This window comes from Colletotrichum destructivum, chromosome 6, assembly GCF_034447905.1.
Source record: "Colletotrichum destructivum chromosome 6, complete sequence".
NCBI classification, from domain to species: Eukaryota; Fungi; Ascomycota; class Sordariomycetes; order Glomerellales; family Glomerellaceae; genus Colletotrichum; species Colletotrichum destructivum.
Genome location: NC_085901.1, coordinates 3,895,834 through 3,914,637, shown reverse-complemented (window position 1 = coordinate 3,914,637; position 18,804 = coordinate 3,895,834). Strand labels below are relative to the sequence as shown.

General features: G+C 58.7%; 5 protein-coding genes across 5 annotated transcripts; 4 read left to right on the top strand and 1 right to left on the bottom strand.

Annotated features, from left to right (window-relative positions):
• Positions 1 to 18: 18 nt before the first annotated feature.
• On the top strand, positions 19 to 1,154 carry CDEST_10392 (Putative XPG/Rad2 endonuclease, XPG-I domain, PIN-like domain superfamily; the record flags this gene model as incomplete). The annotated part of the gene is made up of 2 exons (XM_062926550.1): positions 19 to 576; positions 636 to 1,154. The coding sequence occupies 2 exons, from the start codon at positions 19 to 21 to the stop codon at positions 1,152 to 1,154; spliced, it is 1,077 nt and encodes a 358-aa protein (XP_062782601.1).
• Positions 1,155 to 2,638: 1,484 nt separating this feature from the next.
• Positions 2,639 to 5,281, top strand: CDEST_10391 (Putative cytochrome b5-like heme/steroid binding domain, acyl-CoA dehydrogenase/oxidase). The gene is made up of 4 exons (XM_062926549.1): positions 2,639 to 3,356; positions 3,420 to 3,694; positions 3,752 to 4,490; positions 4,567 to 5,281. The coding sequence occupies exons 1-4, from the start codon at positions 3,242 to 3,244 to the stop codon at positions 5,058 to 5,060; spliced, it is 1,623 nt and encodes a 540-aa protein (XP_062782600.1). The 5' UTR covers positions 2,639 to 3,241; the 3' UTR covers positions 5,061 to 5,281.
• Positions 5,282 to 6,567: 1,286 nt separating this feature from the next.
• Positions 6,568 to 8,269, top strand: CDEST_10390 (uncharacterized protein). Its single transcript, XM_062926548.1, has one exon. The coding sequence runs from the start codon at positions 6,879 to 6,881 to the stop codon at positions 8,058 to 8,060; it is 1,182 nt and encodes a 393-aa protein (XP_062782599.1). The 5' UTR covers positions 6,568 to 6,878; the 3' UTR covers positions 8,061 to 8,269.
• Positions 8,270 to 10,250: 1,981 nt separating this feature from the next.
• CDEST_10389 (Putative AAA+ ATPase domain, CDR ABC transporter, ABC-2 type transporter, transmembrane) lies at positions 10,251 to 15,367 on the bottom strand (the record flags this gene model as incomplete). The annotated part of the gene is made up of 5 exons (XM_062926547.1): positions 14,565 to 15,367; positions 12,446 to 14,475; positions 11,786 to 12,359; positions 11,262 to 11,638; positions 10,251 to 11,174 (listed from the first exon to the last, which is right to left on the bottom strand). Exons 1-5 carry the CDS (start codon positions 15,175 to 15,177, stop codon positions 10,251 to 10,253), a joined length of 4,518 nt encoding a protein of 1,505 aa, XP_062782598.1. The 5' UTR covers positions 15,178 to 15,367.
• A 350-nt stretch (positions 15,368 to 15,717) lies between these two features.
• CDEST_10388 (uncharacterized protein) lies at positions 15,718 to 18,802 on the top strand. Its single transcript, XM_062926546.1, has 9 exons — positions 15,718 to 15,868; positions 16,013 to 16,131; positions 16,203 to 16,365; positions 16,497 to 16,715; positions 16,788 to 17,041; positions 17,133 to 17,147; positions 17,208 to 17,390; positions 17,458 to 17,924; positions 17,988 to 18,802. The coding sequence occupies exons 1-9, from the start codon at positions 15,814 to 15,816 to the stop codon at positions 18,517 to 18,519; spliced, it is 2,007 nt and encodes a 668-aa protein (XP_062782597.1). The 5' UTR covers positions 15,718 to 15,813; the 3' UTR covers positions 18,520 to 18,802.
• Positions 18,803 to 18,804: the final 2 nt, after the last annotated feature.

Here is an 18,804-nt window from a genome sequence, read left to right as displayed (position 1 = left end):
TAACGAGCCCCCAGGTCCATGAGCATCTACTCCTTCCTCATCGCCGTCCGATCCGATGGCCAGCAGCTCACAAACGAGAGTGGAGAGACGACATCACACCTCATGGGTCTCTTCTACCGAACCCTCCGGATGGTCGACAACGGCATCAAGCCCCTATACGTCTTCGACGGCGCCCCGCCCAAGCTCAAGTCGGGCGAGCTTGCCAAGCGCTTCCAGAGAAAGCAGGAGGCCACCGAAGGTCTCGAGGAGGCCAAGGAGACGGGCACCGCCGAGGAGGTTGAGAAGTTCTCCCGCCGGACGGTGCGCGTCACGCGCGAGCACAACGCCGATTGCCAGAAGCTGCTCAAGCTCATGGGCATCCCCTTCATCGTCGCTCCTACCGAGGCCGAGGCCCAGTGCGCCGTGCTGGCGCGTGCCGGCAAGGTGTACGCCGCAGCCAGCGAGGACATGGACACCCTCACGTTCGATACGCCAATCCTGCTGCGCCACTTGACCTTCAGCGAGCAGCGCAAGGAGCCCATTCAGGAGGTCCACATCGACAAGGTGCTGGAGGGCCTCGGCATGGAGCGCAAGCAGGTACGTCTGGTTCATCGTTCGCACGCACGTTTGTCACTGACGTCTCGAAAAAAAAATAGTTTGTCGACTTCTGCATCCTCCTTGGCTGCGACTACCTCGACCCCATCCCCAAGGTCGGCCCTTCGACGGCGCTCAAGCTGATCCGCGAGCACGGCGACCTCGAGACGCTTGTCGAGGCGTTCAAGAACGACCCGAAGCAGAAATACGTGATCCCTGAGGATTGGCCGTACCAGGACGCCCGCGAGCTCTTCCTCAACCCCGACGTGCGACCGGCGGACGACCCGCTGTGCGACTTCAAGTGGGAGAAGCCCGACATGGAGGGTCTCGTGCAATACCTTGTAACAGAGAAGGGCTTCTCGGAAGACCGCGTGCGGGGGGCGGGTGCGCGACTGGAGAAGAACCTCAAGAGCAGCCAGCAGGTGCGGCTGGACGGCTTCTTCAAGGTGATTCCCAAGACGGAAGAGGAGAAGGCGGCGCACAAGCGCAAGCTGGACGCCAAGAACGAGGAGAAGAAGAAGAAGCTCAAGGTGGAGAAGAAGGAGAAGGCGGCTGCCAAGGCCAAGCCTCGCGGGGCCTGATGTCGCGATCGGGGGGTTGGAGGCAACACTTGCATGGGAATTTGGGGAGGCTGTTTCGTCGACGACTACGACGACGACATGTGGAGCCCGGGGCGATGGGATTGGCATTTGGTTATAGATGCTTCGGCGTGGGATCCGGCGTTTGGGGGTCAAAAAAGTAGACCCATTGCTATGTTTGCGGTTGGGAATTTGCTTATGGATGAATCACTTCCTCTTACAATGAATCGGAAATCCTTTCAAGAACTTAGACGCATCGGCAGAACTACTGCAAAGCCAAGCTCGACTCGGAGTGAAGCCTCCGTTCATGAACGGCGGTTTACAGTATGGATAGGTCCGTTTGTTGCCTGGTCCACGGAAGAAGGACGGAGGAAAGGTAGCTAAATGTTCAGACAAAAGGTCGAGCTTGCCGGTTCAGGATACCCTATTCAAGCTTACCGGCTGAACAAAGAAGCCCCACGTGCCAATGTGGCAGAATCTGGGGAGTTGCTTGTCGAACAACAGTTTGTGATCCTTGGTCGAGTAATCTCCGGCGCATGTTGGGGGAGGCTGGGGGTACTCAGCAGCGGCAGCAGCAGGAGCTGTGGCGGTATCCGCACGTAGTCTACTATTCTATATACAGGCCTCAAATGATGTTGCCTGACTCGCACCGCAGCGTATCGTCCTCACCTCTAGCCTCTCACCGGTGAACTTGACCTTGACCGTGAAAGGAAGAGAGCGCCGTGGCACGGCACAAGGACCCAGAGGCCCTGGGAGACACAGGCAGCAAAAGCGGCCGGAACAAGGCGAAGGGGGCCTTGGGGCCGGCCTGGGGGCGGGGACGAGCCCCATCCACCTGACCAACCCCGTGTTTCCCATTGGCGCGTCACCGCTCAAAAGATGCCGAGGTACAGATCCACTCTAGGCATCCTAGCGAACCAGAAGCGACAGAGGTGGCAGGGGAGAGGGGCGCGGGAGACCCTTTCGATGACATCAGCCGAAAAGGGGATGCGACGCCCGAAACAGAATTTCGGAGGGGAGAGGGAATCACATGAATCACATGCGCCGCTCGGGACCCGTCCATTCAAAGGCGGGAGGCGGGCACATGACCCGGATTAGTGCACAAGTGCAAAACCCAATTGTCCCAATCGCCGTCTATGTTTGTACGATGTTTGTCCTAGTACGATGTAGGTAGGTAGCGGGAGAATGACCGAGGACACCTGGTGTAGCTGTCCAGATAACTAGCCAATGCGCTTCGTGTCAATTGACGGTGACCGCTTGACGGCCGAGCAAACGGACCCATCACAGAATCCATAATCTAGATTTCCCCCACACGATCAACTCACCAACCGCCTCCTCCCCCCTCTTCCTCCTCGTCCCCCTCCCGGCCGCATGTGCTTTTCTGCGCGTTGTCGGGTCGGGTGGTGCGTTCCAAGTGTGGGGGGAAGCTGGGGGGGAAATCTTCAATAACAACCGCCACGCCCACCAATCTGGGCTGAAGGTACCGTGTCATATGTTTCCTGGTGCAGAGATACCTTGATTCCCTTGGGTGGGTCTCTTCGGGCCTCGATGCACTACCTACAAGTCTGCAGCAACCAGAAGCCAGAAGCCAAGATGTACCTTTTCTCACACCCGCACCCGAGCTTCCGCCCGCAGACAAGGAGAGGTACCTTTTCCCTTCCCTGCCCACCTCTTCTCAGCTCGCCGCAAGCATGTGATTGTCTGGCCTGGTCCGTCCATTTGCCGACCGTGGCCGTGGACGTGGCCGTGGCCGTCGCGACTCGGTCCTTGATTACATTTTCCCCAGACTGCCTACAGTGAGTGGTACTCTGTACTACTGTACTCTGTGCCGGACCTTCTGACATACCCCAGACCAAGACAAGACCTGGCTTACGTCTTTTAAACATTCTTATCCCCTCTTCCCCCCTTCATCCCCGTCTCACCACTTGACTCTCTCTCTCTCTTTCTCTCTGTTCCTCTTCCATCTTCATCCAAACCACCGTCCGTATACCCATCCGACGAGTGTCTGCCACCCATCCATCCATCGATCCCTGTCGGATTGTGCAAACAGCGGACAGATAAACAGACAAAGAGACAGACACTCGCCCACCATGTCCAAGACCTTCTCGACCAGCGACGTTGCGTCGCACAACAAGCCCGAGGACTTGTACATCATCGTTGATGGCGACGTCTACGACCTCACAAAGTTCCAGGATGACCACCCTGGTGCGTGTTTCGCCACATATCCCCTTTTCTCTTATCTATATTCCCATTTCTGACCCATCCCAGGTGGTAAGAAGATCCTCCAGCGTGTCGCCGGCAAGGACGCCTCGAAGCAGTTCTGGAAGTACCACAACGAGGGCATCCTGAAGAAGTACAAGACCAAGCTGCTTGTTGGCTCCCTCGACAGCAAGCCCAAGGCCGCCGAGCCCGCACCCGCCGCCGCCCCCGCGCCCAAGAAGGCCGCTCCCAAGAGGGCCCCCGAGAGCAGCAACACCGAGTCGGAGCCCATGGACCCCTTTGGCGATCTGGTCCCCTACGCCGACCCCAACTGGTACCAGGCCGTAAGTCCATCACCTTACATGCTTAATCGCACTTGCCCCTTCTAACTCGCTGTCCAGTACCACACCCCCTACTTCAACGAGACGCACGCTGCCCTCCGCGCCGAGATCCGCGAGTGGGTCGAGACCAACGTCGAGCCTTTTGTCGGCGAGTGGGATGAGAAGAAGGAGGTCGACCCCTCCATCTACAAGCAGATGGGTGAGCGCGGCTACCTGGCCGGCCTGCTCGGCGTCCACTACCCGACCCAGTACACCAAGAGGACGGTCGCTTCGGTCGACCCCAAGGACTGGGACCTCTTCCACGAGATGCTGCTGACGGACGAGCTGTCGCGCGCCGCCTCGGGCGGTTTCGTCTGGAACGTTATTGGCGGCTTCGGCATCGGCTGCCCGCCTCTCGTCAAGTTCGGCCAGAAGGCCCTCGTCGAGCGTATCCTGCCCGGCATCCTCGATGGCGACAAGCGCATCTGCCTGGCCATCACCGAGCCCGACGCCGGCTCCGACGTCGCCAACCTGACGTGCGAGGCCAAGCTCAGCGAGGACGGCAAGCACTTCATCGTCAACGGCGAGAAGAAGTGGATCACCAACGGCATCTGGTGCGACTACTTCACCACTGCCGTCCGCACCGGCGGCCCCGGCATGAACGGCGTTAGTCTGCTGCTCATCGAGAGAGGGCCCGGCGTCACCACGAGACGCATGGACTGCCAGGGCGTGTGGTCCAGCGGCACCACCTACATCACCTTTGAGGATGTCAAAGTTCCCGTCGAGAACCTGCTCGGCAAGAAGAACCAGGGTTTCAGAGGTATGTCTGCCTTGGACACGGACGATGAATCGTTCACAAGACACCATTCACTAACACACAACCCCCCCCCCTCTAGTCATCATGACCAACTTCAACCACGAGCGTATCGGCATCATCATCCAGTGCCTCCGCTTCTCCCGCGTCTGCTATGAGGAGTCGGTCAAGTACGCTAACAAGCGCCGCACCTTTGGTAAGAAGCTCATCGAGCACCCCGTCATCCGCCTCAAGCTCGCCCACATGGCCCGCCAGATTGAGGCGTCGTACGCGTGGCTCGAGAACCTCATCTACCAGTGCGAGAAGATGGCCGAGACCGAGGCCATGCTCAAGCTCGGCGGCGCCATTGCCAGTCTCAAGGCCCAGAGCACCGTCACCTTTGAGTTCTGCGCCCGCGAGGCCTCGCAGATCTTTGGCGGCCTGTCGTACTCGCGCGGTGGCCAGGGCGGCAAGGTCGAGAGGCTGTACCGCGACGTGCGCGCCTACGCCATCCCCGGCGGCAGTGAGGAGATCATGCTCGACCTCAGCATCCGGCAGAGCATGCGCGTGCACAAGGCGCTGGGTATGAAGCTGTAAGCCTTGATTCGACGAAGATGACGACGGAGGCGAGGAAGGGGAGAAGGCGGCGGGCAGCAGGGGCGAGGACCAGAGACTATCACATCATGCCATGTACGAATAGACCAGCTTGGACATGTTTTTCTTTGTCGGGGCGTTTTGCATGGGGGCAAAACCAGGATCGGAGTCCAGATGAACACGGGCTCATTCATCATATCAAATCTCTTCACATCTACACTGCCATTTACTCTTTCGATTATGACTGACTGCTCTTGAAGAATCTGACTAAGCATAACATATCAACGATATGCCATTTTACTTTATGCACGTTCACCCTCCACTTCGTTAACCCCCCACGCGAGCCATGTCTCAGTCGATCTCGTCCCTCGTCCAAAACGTCAACGCTGCCGTCACACCAGCCACCGCTGCGCACGCAAAGCGGATTCTTGATCCGTATCTCGTCCTTGGCAAAGACTTGACGATACGCTATGTGGCTTCCTACGGACGGGTTTCGCAGCCGGATTCCCGTTTCCAGTTACACATGGGACATCGTAAAGGTGGGCTGCTCTCTGGAAAGGACCGAAAACGCCTTTGCTCGATAGGGGCATGGCCGGGAAAAATCCGGTATCGGTGGTTTTTGTTCGCGGCTAGATCCGGAAGATGCTAGCTAGATGGCAATCTCGTATCGACCCAACTCACTATCTCGTATCGACTCAACTCACCATCTCCAGAGTCAGTTACTGCTGGCAACTGGGCTGTGGCCGAAGGTTGTTGTTATTTAGGGAACTCGGATTCTAGTCCCATTACAGTATCACCACCCACGATAATTAGACGGATGAACGGAGCGGCGTCTTGGTCTTGTTCAACACACGAGGTATCTTGAACCGAGCAATCGAGCAAGGCTGCATTTGGCATGGAACCAACAGGAGAGGGCGAGCCGAGGTATACCTCGCATTCAAACGTGGAACTGGAATGCTGGAACGCTGGGGGCAACGGTATCCTCCCAGCACAGCGGGTAGGAATGAAGATCTGCCTTCGGCGCCGAGTCAACAGTCAACAGGCGCCGAATCGAACGGAAGCGCTTCTGCTTGTCAGTTGTCTCACTCTCAACCGTCCACACATCCTCTCCTCGGAGTTCGGTTCCGTCACGGCCAACCTTCGCCGTGCCTCGGAGCACTCTTTCGTGCCATCACGCGATGTCTCACTCTAAATAACCTCCCGACTCGGCCGGATCCGACGGACTCAGCCACCACTCGTTAGCCGCAGCAAGCCCAGGTCGTCATAATCCACCACCAGTACTCGCATATTCGCCGTGCTGTGCCACGATGAGCTAATCCAGATATCCCGTTCCTCTTACCGCATACATCACCAGTTGGGCTCAACTGTCCGCCACGGTGCCACTAAAACGGCCCTAACATGCTGAGCGCACGCGGTACTCACGCCATCGGCCCACCGCTTCCAACCACACAGCCGGTGTCCTAATCTTTATGACTTTTCTGGTCGACGATGCTATCGCGGGTGCCGGCCGTGGCCGTTCGCGGCATTCGTCTGTTGAAGATGAGGCAGCATCCCGGCGTGAGCGACGGCTATATCAAGTTCCCTTGGACCCGGCCTACATCTCTCCTATCTTCTCATCATCACAACAACTACAACAACAACCACTATTCAACATCCAGCAACCCTTCTCCTCCCACTCCCAAGCTCCCGCTTTAACAGTCGCTTTCGTTCTCTGCTACCAGCCTCTTCCGAGTTCTCTCTGACTCTACTCCTATAAAACTAAAAGAAGAAACCCTCTCCCCAACTACATCGCCCTCGCTTTCATTACCAACAACCTTTATAATGGTCTCCCCTGCCTTCATCCGTCTCGCTGCCGGCGCCGCCATCTTGGTGGGCGTCAACGGCCAGACGAACACGACAACTTCGCTGACTACCACCACCGAGGTCACGACTACTTCGATCTCTTCCAGCACCACCAGCAGCCTTGTCTCTTCGTCCAGCACCTCTGTTGAGACCAGCTCCAGCAGCTCAAGCGTCAGTGATGTAACTTCGACGAGCACCTCGTCCACCACCGCCGGTGATACTTCCACAAGCACCGCCACAACCTCGGACACAACCTCGACCTCGCTCACGTCCTCTTCCTCTTCCCTCTCCTCCACCTTGGAGTCCAGCATCACCAGCACTGACATTACCACGTCTCTCACCACTGAGACGGCCATCACGACCCTCTTCAACACGACCACGTCCGACCCGGTCACCCTGCCCACCTCGTCCACCTCCACCCTCGTCCTCCCCAACAATAGCACCATCATCATTAGCGTCACCACCACGACCCTTCCCACGACGATCCCTGCCACGACGACCCCTGCCACAACACCACCCTTCACGAACAGCACAACCGCCATCGTCTCTCCCCCTGCCACGACGCCTCCCTTCACAAACAGCACGACCGTCACCGTCTCTCCCCCTGTTGCGACGCTACCCGTCACGAACAGCACGACCGTCATCGTCTCTCCCCCTGTCGTGACGCTCCCTCCCCCCGTGACGCTCCCGGCCCCGATCACGACGACGACGTGCAACTTCAACGGGGTCTGCCGCACCATCACTCTGCCGCCTGTCATCACCGTCCTCCCGCCCGTGACGACCCTGACGCGCTGCAACTTCAACGGCACCTGCTCGACTATCACCCGCACGAGGGACACCACCACGCTGGCCCCTATCCTCACGGGCGGCTCGACCAGCGTCCGCAACGTCACAAACACGGCAACCTCCTCCATCGTCCGGGTCTCGAGCGCTTCCACGCTTGTCACTCAGACCACTGGCCCGGGCATCAACACCAGCATCCGTCCCGTCACCTCCTCGAATTCGCCCGTGACAACATCCGGCCCGTCCACTACGCGCCCCGCCACCACGTCCCCTTCTGTTGTGGTCACCGCCGGCGAGCCCGCGCTGAAGGCCACAGGCGCCGTGCCCCTGATGAGCCTCGTCGCGGTGGTTGCTGCCGGCATGCTTGTCTTTATGTAATCGGTGTATTGCTCCGCTGGACATATAAGTTGTGGGGCTAGCATGATGTCAAGATGAAAGATTCTCCTATGTTTCAGTTATTTTTTTCTCAAATCTTTTGGTTTTTTTATATTTTTTGCGTGTTTGTTTGCATAAGATCTTAGCTTCAGGCTAGTGTGGCCTACCTAGCATTAAGGTTTGCTTATAAGATTCTGGAACAAGTTGGTGATGGGGGATTATTGTGACGATATGGTAATGAGATGGGATAGATGGAAAAAAAGAGAAAGAGTAGAAATTAAAACAATTCATAAAAGCACCCGCTTTCACATCATGACTTGTGTCTATTGGCCTCAACTTACCATTGTATATTTCTGTAGTGTGCGTTTGACCTGTCCTCCACAACGCTGTTTTATGTGAGACACTTACTCGGACGGTGTGTTATCTCAAAATGGACCGTCTGGACAAGTATTCTTTGCTAAGCCTTTCCACGTGCGTTACCATCACTGATGCCATAGTAGTAGGTTATGCAGACGAATGTTTGATGTTCCTGGATGCCTATGTTTCTCTCTTCCTGGAGTATGGCAAGGTTCAATCGCGGCAAGGGGAGCCATGAAGGGGATTCGCGGAGCGGAAGGGTAGTGGCGTGGCGACGGTGTCTCTTTCTTAATAGGAAATTAAAGGTCGTAGGGTCTGATATGTGTTTAGGGCCATTGGCGAGCGGGTTATCTTTTCTGTGCCTTTATCAAGCCCGTTGAAAGGCTTTCCTGCCCTCTTGTTATGCCGGTCTCGTTCGTGTTCTGTCGACACAACTGATTTAAATATAGCCTGAATGGACTGTTGGCGCTGGAACCTCGTTTGAAGGATGCATTGACTGAGACGCAAATAACACGCCTAGAACTGGTAGAGTTTCTCCCCCCTGGGTTCTCTGCTGGACAGCCTCTTCTTTTATTTTTATAGAAAAGCGGCTTGTTCCCCCCTCTTTCCAAGTCGCTGGCCATACCCCCTAGGGCAAGCTTACCCAGCACTCCAAGCTGCCGATAGATCAGCGCGCGATCTGGGGCAGCCTGGTGTACTGGCCCAGTTAATCAGAAGGCTGTCTTGGGGTTTAGGATATCTCTCTGCAGTCCAGCAAATGGCAGAGTCTATACATACTAGGAAGAACCCCTGGAGACGGCTTCGTGGGGCGGGTTCTCGGGCTGCCCGTTCATACTTGCCATCCTCCGAGGTCCTTCGTGGCTCATTATCCCCCGTGTAAGATAATACTTCGGTGTATGACAAATAGAACATGGTGGTAAATTGGCGCAATTTGGTGTTAAGTAGACTTTGTCGTGATGGAAGTTTAGATGCCAGTGAGTAATTGAAGCAAACTGTAGTTCTGCTAGATTTGAACGTTTAGCTAAGCTGGGCAGTCATAGAAAAGAAAAGGCTGTGCTTGGTAATAAAACATGCACGTAGGTGCGGAACGTCTCGAGGAAATCTTACATTATCCCCCCTACTACCCTGTGTATTAATTTCAGCTGGACTACTTTTTAGCTACCGCAACACATTAGAGTTACATTAACACAACGTACTTGGGATTGAGTTAAATTATTAAAGATCTCTGAAAGGTTTTAAGCGCCTGTAGAAACGATCCTAAGGCTTTACAGAGGAGTATCCCTTAACCGCCAGAAGGCTACACGTCCAGGATGGCACCTAGACCTACATCTACATCTACGAGTGCTAAAAGTACTTGTAATCCCTCTCTCTACATATCAAGATAGAGAATGAGACTACTATTTGTGTATTTCCACTAGGCCTAGTAGAGCGGAGGAAAGATTGTCGAGGGGATAAATAAAACCAAGAGGCCACACCTGTCACATCATGATTGATAATTGATACTCTTCTTAAGTGTATCGGTTGTTGTTTACTTCAGGTAGTACCAGCAGATCCAAAAGAACGATGATGAGGAGATGGCGTTTACCTCAGAGCGCCTCCCGTAGGCCGTGACAAGGAATGTGAGAGATTCTGAGCGACGTAATCCTGAGCTCTCGCAGGCGGTCATATCTTGGAGGCTGTGGCACGTCTTTACAAATGAAAACACCTATATGTTGTGATGAAGTATGAGAAGGCGGCTGTACAATTTTGTCTATATTAGGACCCGGATCTTCAGCCCAGATGCGATGAAGAGGCATACTGCAGGCAAAAAACTGTATCTCCAACCCCGCAAAGTCATCACGCCCTCTTGACCTTCGCACCCTTCCCCCTGCGCACGCGGAACAACCAGTACAGCGCCATAGCCGCCGCGATGTTGAAGAGCACATACGCCCACACGATCCCGAGGTCCCTCCACCGCGTGCCGTACGCGATGTCGAACCGCGCCAGGAAGTCCCCCGTCGTGCCGAGCGGGCAGTACTCGCAAACGGTCCCGGCCCCGTCACCCGCCGTGGCGGGATTCAGCACGCGGCCGCCCGCGGCCTCGGCCAACGGACCAAGGAACCCACCGCACGTCGCGTCGGAGCCCGAGCGCAACCCGGACGCCGGCATCGCGACGCGCAGGACCTCGGCATCGGCGCAGACGACGTCCACGCTCGGGACTGCGGCGGACGTGATGCCGCTGACGAGGTAGGTCGCGGGCGAGACGCGGTGCATGAAGGTCCAAAAGGCGGGCAAGTCGGCGCGCGGGACGCCGACGCCGCAGGCGAGGATGCAGAGCATCCAGAGCAGGCTCGTCAGCACGCCAGCGGTCTCGGGGAGGTCGATGCAGAAGATGGCCAGGTGGGCGAGGGTGCTCGTGAGGAGGAGGTAGGCCCAGAGGAAGAGGAGGACGAGGAGGGCGCGGGCGGGGCGGTCAGGGTCGGAGGAGGGCGTGGCGCGCGGGAAGCCGACGGCGGGGTACCAGCAGGCGAACATGAGGAGGGCGGCGGCGGAGTTCCAGAGGAGCTCGGCGAGGATGTTGGCGAGGAGGTAGGTATGCCAGCGGTAGGTCCCCGAGGGCCGCTCGCGGGACTCGTGGAGGGCGCGCTGGGGGACGAAGACGGGCATGATTTGCTCGTTGAGGTTGAGGAAGAGGACGAGAAGGAGGAAGACGGCCCAGAGCTGGTTCTGGAGGCCCTGGATGGAGGTTGTGGCGGTGTAGCTGAAGCCGAGATAGAGGGACTGCCGGGGAAGAGTGTGGCTGTTGGTAGGTGAACGAGAATGAGAGAGATAAGGGGACATGGGAGGGGTGGAAGGATATGAACTTACTGAGAGGACGACGAGGGCGATTTTGGACCAAATGTAGACTGGGGATCGCCAAAAGTGTTTAAGGGTTCGGACGAGGACTTCGCGGAACTGGACCGAGAAGGACGAGACGAACTCTCGATGCTGCGAGCTGCGGTCCGCGAACGGGTCTGGACGAGACGGACACGAAGCGAGGGAGCGTAGACGGGAGAGTTCCGTTTTGACGTCTTGATACTCCGGAGAGCTCCTCCAGATGGCGTGCCAGTCGGTACCCTTGGAGCCGTCCCGGGGCGGGCTGATGGCTTGGAGCATCCACTCGGCCGGGTTGGCTTCGGCTTCGATGGTGGGAGCGCCGTTGCGCTCGAGGTAGTCGATAAGGGTTGATGAGTTTTCACCGATGTCTACACGTGTATCAGTTGTCAGCGGCGTTGTGTACGGGTTGTAGCAGAGCAGGAGGGACTGGGCGGAGGGGAGTTGGTTGCCGCGCACCATATACATGGCGATCACAGCACATCCAGAACAGTCACACAGAGATAAGACACACGCACCTCCAAAGTACACCGTCTTCCCTCCAGGCGCAATAAGCAACAGCCGGTCGAACTGTCCGAAAAGCATGGCGGACGGTTGATGAATCGTGCACAAGACGGCCTGCCCGCTGGCGGCGAGCCGCTTGATGAGCACCGAGACGGCCCAAGACGTCTGCGCGTCCAGCCCGGACGTGGGCTCGTCGAGGAAGACCAGCAGCCGCGGCCGCGCCGCCAGCTCGACGCCGATGGTCAGCCTCTTGCGCTGCTCGACGTTGAGGCCCTCGCCCGGGACGCCGACGACGGCCCCGGCGAAGGCGCGCATCTCGAGGGCGTCGATGACGTGCTCGACGTACCGCAGCTTCTCGTGACGCGGGGTCGTGGCCGGCTGGCGGAGGACGGCGCTGAACTGCAGGGCCTCGCGGACTGTTGCGGTCTCCAAGTGGAGATCCTGCTGCTGGACGTAGCCGACGCGGTGTTGGAAGGTCGTGGCGTCTGTTGGGGTGCCGTTGATGAGGGATTCGCCGCTGACGACGCCAATGGAGACGCGGGATGCGAGAACGTCGAGGAGCGTCGTCTTGCCGGCGCCGGATACGCCCTAAGGTGATCGATGCAGTGTCAGTACTTGTAAGTCTTATCCCCGGAGTAAAGGAGGTGGAAAGAGAGAGAGGAGTATCATCTTACCATGAGAACTGTAGACTTGCCGGGCGTCACCCAGCCGTCGATATGATCCAGGAGCCGGCGCTCAGTGCCTCCTTTGACTTTGATGTCGTAGCAGATGTCTTCCCAATGAAAGACCGAGTTGCTCGCCGTGAGCCCACCGCCACCGCCGCCGCTTTCGTCCAACATACCGTCTTCTTCCACAGCCGAGACTGGTCGACTTACGCCCTGCCCTTGAGCCTCGACGTCGCCGTCTCGAGATGTAGTTCCAGTCTTTCCCGGTCCGACGGCGGACGAGACTTCGCCCCGGCGAAAGACCAAGACCTCGCCCCTGGTCTTGGCCGGCCTGGCGTGCTCGGCGGCGAACAGGTAGGCGGCGAAGAAGACGACGGTGAAGGCGCAGAGGACGCCGACGTTGCGCCACCGGTGGGCGTCGCGGTAGCCAAAGGCCAGCGCGAGGTATCTGTCTCCGCTGACGACGGACGAGCCGGGCTCGGCGCCGACGACGGAGCAGATCTGCGATCCCGGCGGAAGGTCTGCGTATCCCGGGCCCCGCGGGACCATGGCGGCGCACCCGAACTCCCGACCGTGGAACTCGTTGGCCATCAGCGCCTCGAACGAGTACGCCAGCGGGTTGACGCGCGCCATCCACCGCGACCAGGGCGGCATGTCGGCCACCGGCACGGTGAAGCCCGTGTAGATCATGAGCCCGAGGCCGAGCAGCGCGCTGGGGATCATGGCCTGGTCCGGGGACCGCGTGACGCTGGCCAGGGCGCGGAACATGGCCGACTGGGCGAGGGTGGCGAGCAGCGTGACAAGGCAGAAGAAGAAGAAGGCCGCCGGCGCGCGCCGGAGGTTCGACATGAAGTAGACGAGCACGTTGAAGACGAGCATGTTGGCGAGCTTGTAGGGCAGGTCGCACAGGTAGCTCGCGACGGCCTGGGCGGACGGGCGGTGAAGGGCGTAGCGGCGGACGTGCTTCTCGACGACGGGGCGCTCGGCGTAGATGGTGAGCACCTCGAGCTGGCTGCCGAAGGCGTTGAACATGAGGGCGAAGAAGAGGAGGCCGCCACGCGCGTAGAAGCTCGACGTGTCGGCCGGGAGGGCGTAGAACATGCTGCCGAGGATGAGGGCCATGACGAGGTTGAAGAGAAGGGAGGCTATGGTGAAGGCCGGGTCGGCGAGGAGGCGGCGCCACGCGCGCCAGAAGGCGAGAGAGACCTGCTGGCCGTAGGAGATGGTGTGCGGCGAGCCGGGTCTCTGCGTCTTGGCCTGCTCGGCGCGCCGGGAGCGCTGGTATTCCGCGAGCCGCTCTCGCGATGGGTGCTTCTCCTCGTAGGCCGCCAGCTCGCGGAGCAACTCCTGCCGCTGCCCGCTTCGCTTCCACCGCTGGGCGAACTCATCCGGCGTCCGGGGCACCAGGTCCTCGAAGCCGGGCCTCGCACGCCGCTCGTGCGGACTGGTCATGGACGTCAGGAAGTCCGGCACCGTCTGCCGCTCCGGGCAGCGGAACCCCAGCTCCTCAAAGTACGCCCTGGCATCCGCCCGGCCGCCGAAGAAGACCTGTCTGCCCTCATAGACGACGGTGACCCTGTCGAAGAGGTCGAAGGCCGACTGCGGCGCCTGGTAGAGGCTGACGGCCGAGCTGACGCCGAGGAGGTCGGCCTGGAGACGCAGGGCGCGGCAGAAAGCGACGGCGTTGGCGCTGTCGAGGCCGCGGGTCGAGTTGTCCCAGCACTGGAACCGGGCGCGCGTGAGAGAGGCCTCGGCGATGCTGACGCGCTTGCGCTCGCCACCGCTGACCCCGCGGACGACGTCGTCGCCGACACGGGTGTCGGCGGCGTGGGTGAGGCCGAATGTGGCCATGGCGACGTCGCGGTGGGCGAGGGCAAGCTGCGTGCGCGAGAAGCCGGCCGGGACGTGGCGGACGGAGCGGGCGTGGCTGGCGAAGGCGAGGGTCTCGGCGACGGTGAGGTGGGCGAGGTGGGTGTCGAGCTCGGCGTTGTAGAGAACGTCGCCGCGGAGGGAGGTGCGGATTAGCTTCTTGTCGATGCCTGGGTGAGAGAGAAAAGAGAAAGAGAGACAGTCAGTATCACAGAATAGACATGAGGTAGCGAGAGGGCAGAGTTAGCGGTTGTCTCACCACGATAGTTGAGGTACGCCTCGGGGCCGAGTTCCAGGTCGGCCGTCTGAGCTGAGAGCGTCCTCAGCAAGGTCGAACATCCGGATCCTGGGGGTCCCAGGACGAGCAGCATCTCCCCCTTCTCGATGACGCCCTCAAAGTCCCGCAGGATGTCGACGCGTCTGCCGCGCCGTCTCCTGCCCGTGGCCAGCCTCGCTAAGGTCTTACCGATGGCGAGGAGGACGTTGCCCACGGACTTTTGGAACTCGGCGCCGGTGCTCCATCCGAAGACGTTCAGGCTCCCGAACGCAACGCCCAAGGCCCGCGGGGGCGCCGACTCCGGGTCGGATTCCGTGAGCTCGACAAAGGCCGTGACCCAGGCGCGGGCGTCAAAGGTCGGGGATGACGGGTCCAGGTTGCTTCCCGGCGTGGGACTAAGGGGGCTGTTGGCGACGTCGAAGGATGGAGTCGAGGCCGGCGAGGAGTTGGAGGTGCTGAGCTGGCGGGCGAGGTGTTCGACCTCTTTTTCCATTGTTGATAGTTCGGCTTGAGACTGTTCCATGGGAACTTTCTTATTGTTTCCCATGCCTTCCTGGCGCGGTTTTGTGTCGTGTGAAATGTGGTTAGGCTGCATGATGCTTGCTTACTTGTTGATGCGAGCCTATCCTGCCATTGTGTTATGAAGAGGGGCAAGGGATCAAGACGCTTGCAATTGGAATACACAGATTATAAGTATAGTCAACTGGACCCGAGTTTAGTGAACGGAGACGGAGTACAACGTGGTCCCCGGGGGCGGGTTTCCACTAGAGTGTTGTTCATCGGTTCCCTCCGTCTCGGGCCCCGAATCATCACTTGGCCTACCCCTGAATCTACCCTGGTATTAATGCTTCCGCCCATAAATTCAGACGATGTGCGAGACCTTCAAGAACTCCATTGGACTGTGCCTTTGGACGGAAATGGGCCCAGGACTCGAGCCGGTGTAACATCCGGCCGGCGCAGGAATCGGGGGATCCACTTCTCGGTGTTCGGGGCTTGGCGCCGGGGCGCGGGTCAACAGGAGCCCAAATCATGTCATCCCAGCAGCGACTGTGCCGCAGGCCTGCGTCGTGTCCCTTTGCATCGTCTGCGTGGCACGGGAAACAGAGCTACCTTTTTTCCTACCAACTACATCGAACGTCGGTCGACATACCCGTTTCCCGCGACAAGAGAGCATCGTGTTTGCCTGGACTTCATCGGCACGCAAGAGCATCGTTGTCTAGGATCCTGGACGATGAAGGTCAACAAGTCCTGCGACCAGTGCAGGCTGCGTAAGGTCCGATGCATCGGTACGTTCGCCCGTCGTCGCGACCCCTCGATCCAAGGGTCGAGATTTCCGGGTCGGTCAAGGCGGGATGTTGACCACAGACGTCGTCTAGTTCCATCCGCGAAACCCGGCGAAAGACCGCAAGCGTGTGCCCACTGTGCCGTAGGTTTACTTCCAGAGGCTTCTTCCGTTATTCCTTCGACGCTCATGTGTATACCGGCGGTGTCTAGAACCGCAACGAGGAATGCAACTTCAGCGTCTTCCGGCGCAGGGCTCGAGTACACGGTCAGTCCCGTCCACGCATCGCCGAAGGGGATATGATTGAGGAAGCATATTGATCTTTGCCACCTGCATAGTGCCCGCCGCTCTTCTTGCATTCGATCCGCCTGGCACCAACCCCGTTCATGCCGGTGCCGCCGGCGACTTACACATCGACCGGATCCTGCGGTGCGGCCCACAAGAAGTCTTCTACTGTGACGACTTCACCATCGTCAAGGTGCGTTCTGACACGCTTTCCTTGTGATGCCTTACCATCTTTCATTCCCCCGACATATGGTAAAAGACTAATTGCCCGTCCATCGCAGGCGTCCGCTACCAAAGGTTGGATGAAGCTCATGAGTGACGAACGTGATCTAACCACCCCTTTCCAGTGCCGAGCTCGTCCGTATCCTTCTTCTCCAACGACCGGGTCACGTCGCTCGCGGCGAGGCTCGGGACAGAGGCCCTTCGCGAGCTCGTCGACGGTCTGGACGACCTGTTCAAGAAGCGCTTGTGCCGCAGGGAGAGCTCGCCATGGGAGGGCATCAACTTCCAGAAGTCCTTAGCAGCGGAGAGGGTGGAGCCTTGGAAGGCTAGAGCCTTTTTCGATGGTACGTCAAGCTGATCTCATGGATTTGTGTGTTTCTTCACTAAGCCGGACAACCCATCCTAACGACGTTTAGCATTCTTCGAACACGTCCACCCCGTGTACCCTTTCCTCGACCGCGAGGACTTTGAGGCGCGCGCTCTCGGGCCGTACCTCGACGAGGCGCTATCCTTCGACCCAGCATTCTCGGCCCTGTACCACGGCGTGTTGGCCCTCGGGAGCCAGTTTGTCGACGGTGGTAGCTTTGTGCCCGGGCTAGGGCGGGCGTGGAGTCTGTTCCGGGTCTCTCTCGGGTCGCTGTCGGACGTGCTCGCCCCACCGGTGTCTCTGGTGAATCTTTAGGTTCGCCGGGTGTTCCGTCTCACGATCAATATGTCTGCGTCTCTTGGGAGGGCCCGTTGCTGACCCGATCATTATACAGGCGCTCACGGCCATGGTGCGTGCATGAGTGTGATGTTGGGAATAGGACTCTTGCTGACGCCAGACGTGCCCCCAGTCCATCTTTGCGATGAACGCGTGCTGTCTGCAGCTCGACCAGACACTCCTATCGGAAGCCGCGCGAATGGCGCAGACGCTGCGGTACCACAAGTCGTCCAACAGCGACGCGATGCATCTCAAGACCTTCTGGACAGTCTACTTTCTCGAGAAGACGGCCAGCTTCTCGGAATGCACCAGCTCGGTAGGTTTCAAAGACAGACGGCGACATCCCAGTTGCAGAAGTCGTGGCCGGCTAACCCTTTGTCCAGCTGCTGGCCGACGAGGACATCGGCTGCGCGGTGCCCCTCGCGCCCGAGTCGGTGTTCGGCGAGTACAACTGGCTCCTCTCGGCGATCCGGCTCGGCAGGATCTCGTCGCTGGCGTACTCGTCTCTCTTCTCGGTCAGCGCGTCCATGCAGCCCTGCGAGTTGGCGCTGGTGGCAATCACTCGCGTTCGGCGCCTCCTCGAGGATTGGCGACGGTCGGTTCCCGCTGCTTTCAGGCCGGGGGAGGGTAAGCAGCCGCAGCCGGGTGCGTGTCCGAGTGCGAAGATGGTCATGTTGCAGACTCGGTACTCGTATTATAATGTGGTTATCGCGGTGGATAGGCTGGCTCTGTACCTGGGCCAGGGAACAGCGGATGGTCGTGAGAGGACGAAGCATAACCTGATGTTAACGGCGAGGAGTATCGCCGAGTTGACGAAGGTGATTGACGTCGAACCGTACGTTCCAGTCTTGTAAGTTAAAATCTCGTGATTAGCCAGTCGAGAGTTACTACTGAGACCCATTCTCTTTTGCAGCATCTTGGGCATCATGCCTCTATCGGCGATCTTCATCCTCTTCGACTTTGTGATCCACAACCCGGAGCACCCGGGGACGGCAGAGAACCTCGCGCTGCTGGAGGTGGTAGCGGGACACTTTTGTTCCATCGACTCGGCTTCGAAGGGAGCACTCCCGGGCAGCATCATTTCCGATTTTGCGGGAATCGCCAGACGGTATGTTACGAGAGTCGCGGAAGGGGATTCACAAGCAGGAACTATAAATCCAGGTCATGATGGTGCAGACTTGGACGGCGTGATAGAGGGATCAGGCGGGCGGTGTCGTCTCAACATAGCAGCGCACAACAAAGGCTGGAAAAGGTCCGGGAGGGATACAGACTCGACGGGCAGCAGCACGAACATGACTTCAGAAACGCCGTCAACCTTGGACCACCTCAGCTATCCCACACTGGGCAGCACACAAGATTCAGGCCAGGCGCGAATGGGAGAGCTGAAGACGCTGTTCGGCTGGGTTTTCCCGGACTGGGGCAGTGAGGCGGAACAAGCGGCGTAGCAGAGTCGGGGGTTCAACTAGGAGTCGGAGAGAAAGAGGGCGGGTGTCAGATGTTTATGCACTCGAATGGATCACGATTGTTGATGGGCGAGTTCGCTGTAGTTGGTTATGCCAGTAGACGTCACGTTTGTCAACTGAAATCTGGAGAGAAGAGAAGAGGGAAACGAAGCGGCGGTGCAACAGCGCGATCACTGATTGGCCATGTCCCCGCACGCAAAGGCTTCATGACGTTCATTGGCGACGGATGAGATGGCGATGAAAGCGAGGAACCCCGCCATGCCATCA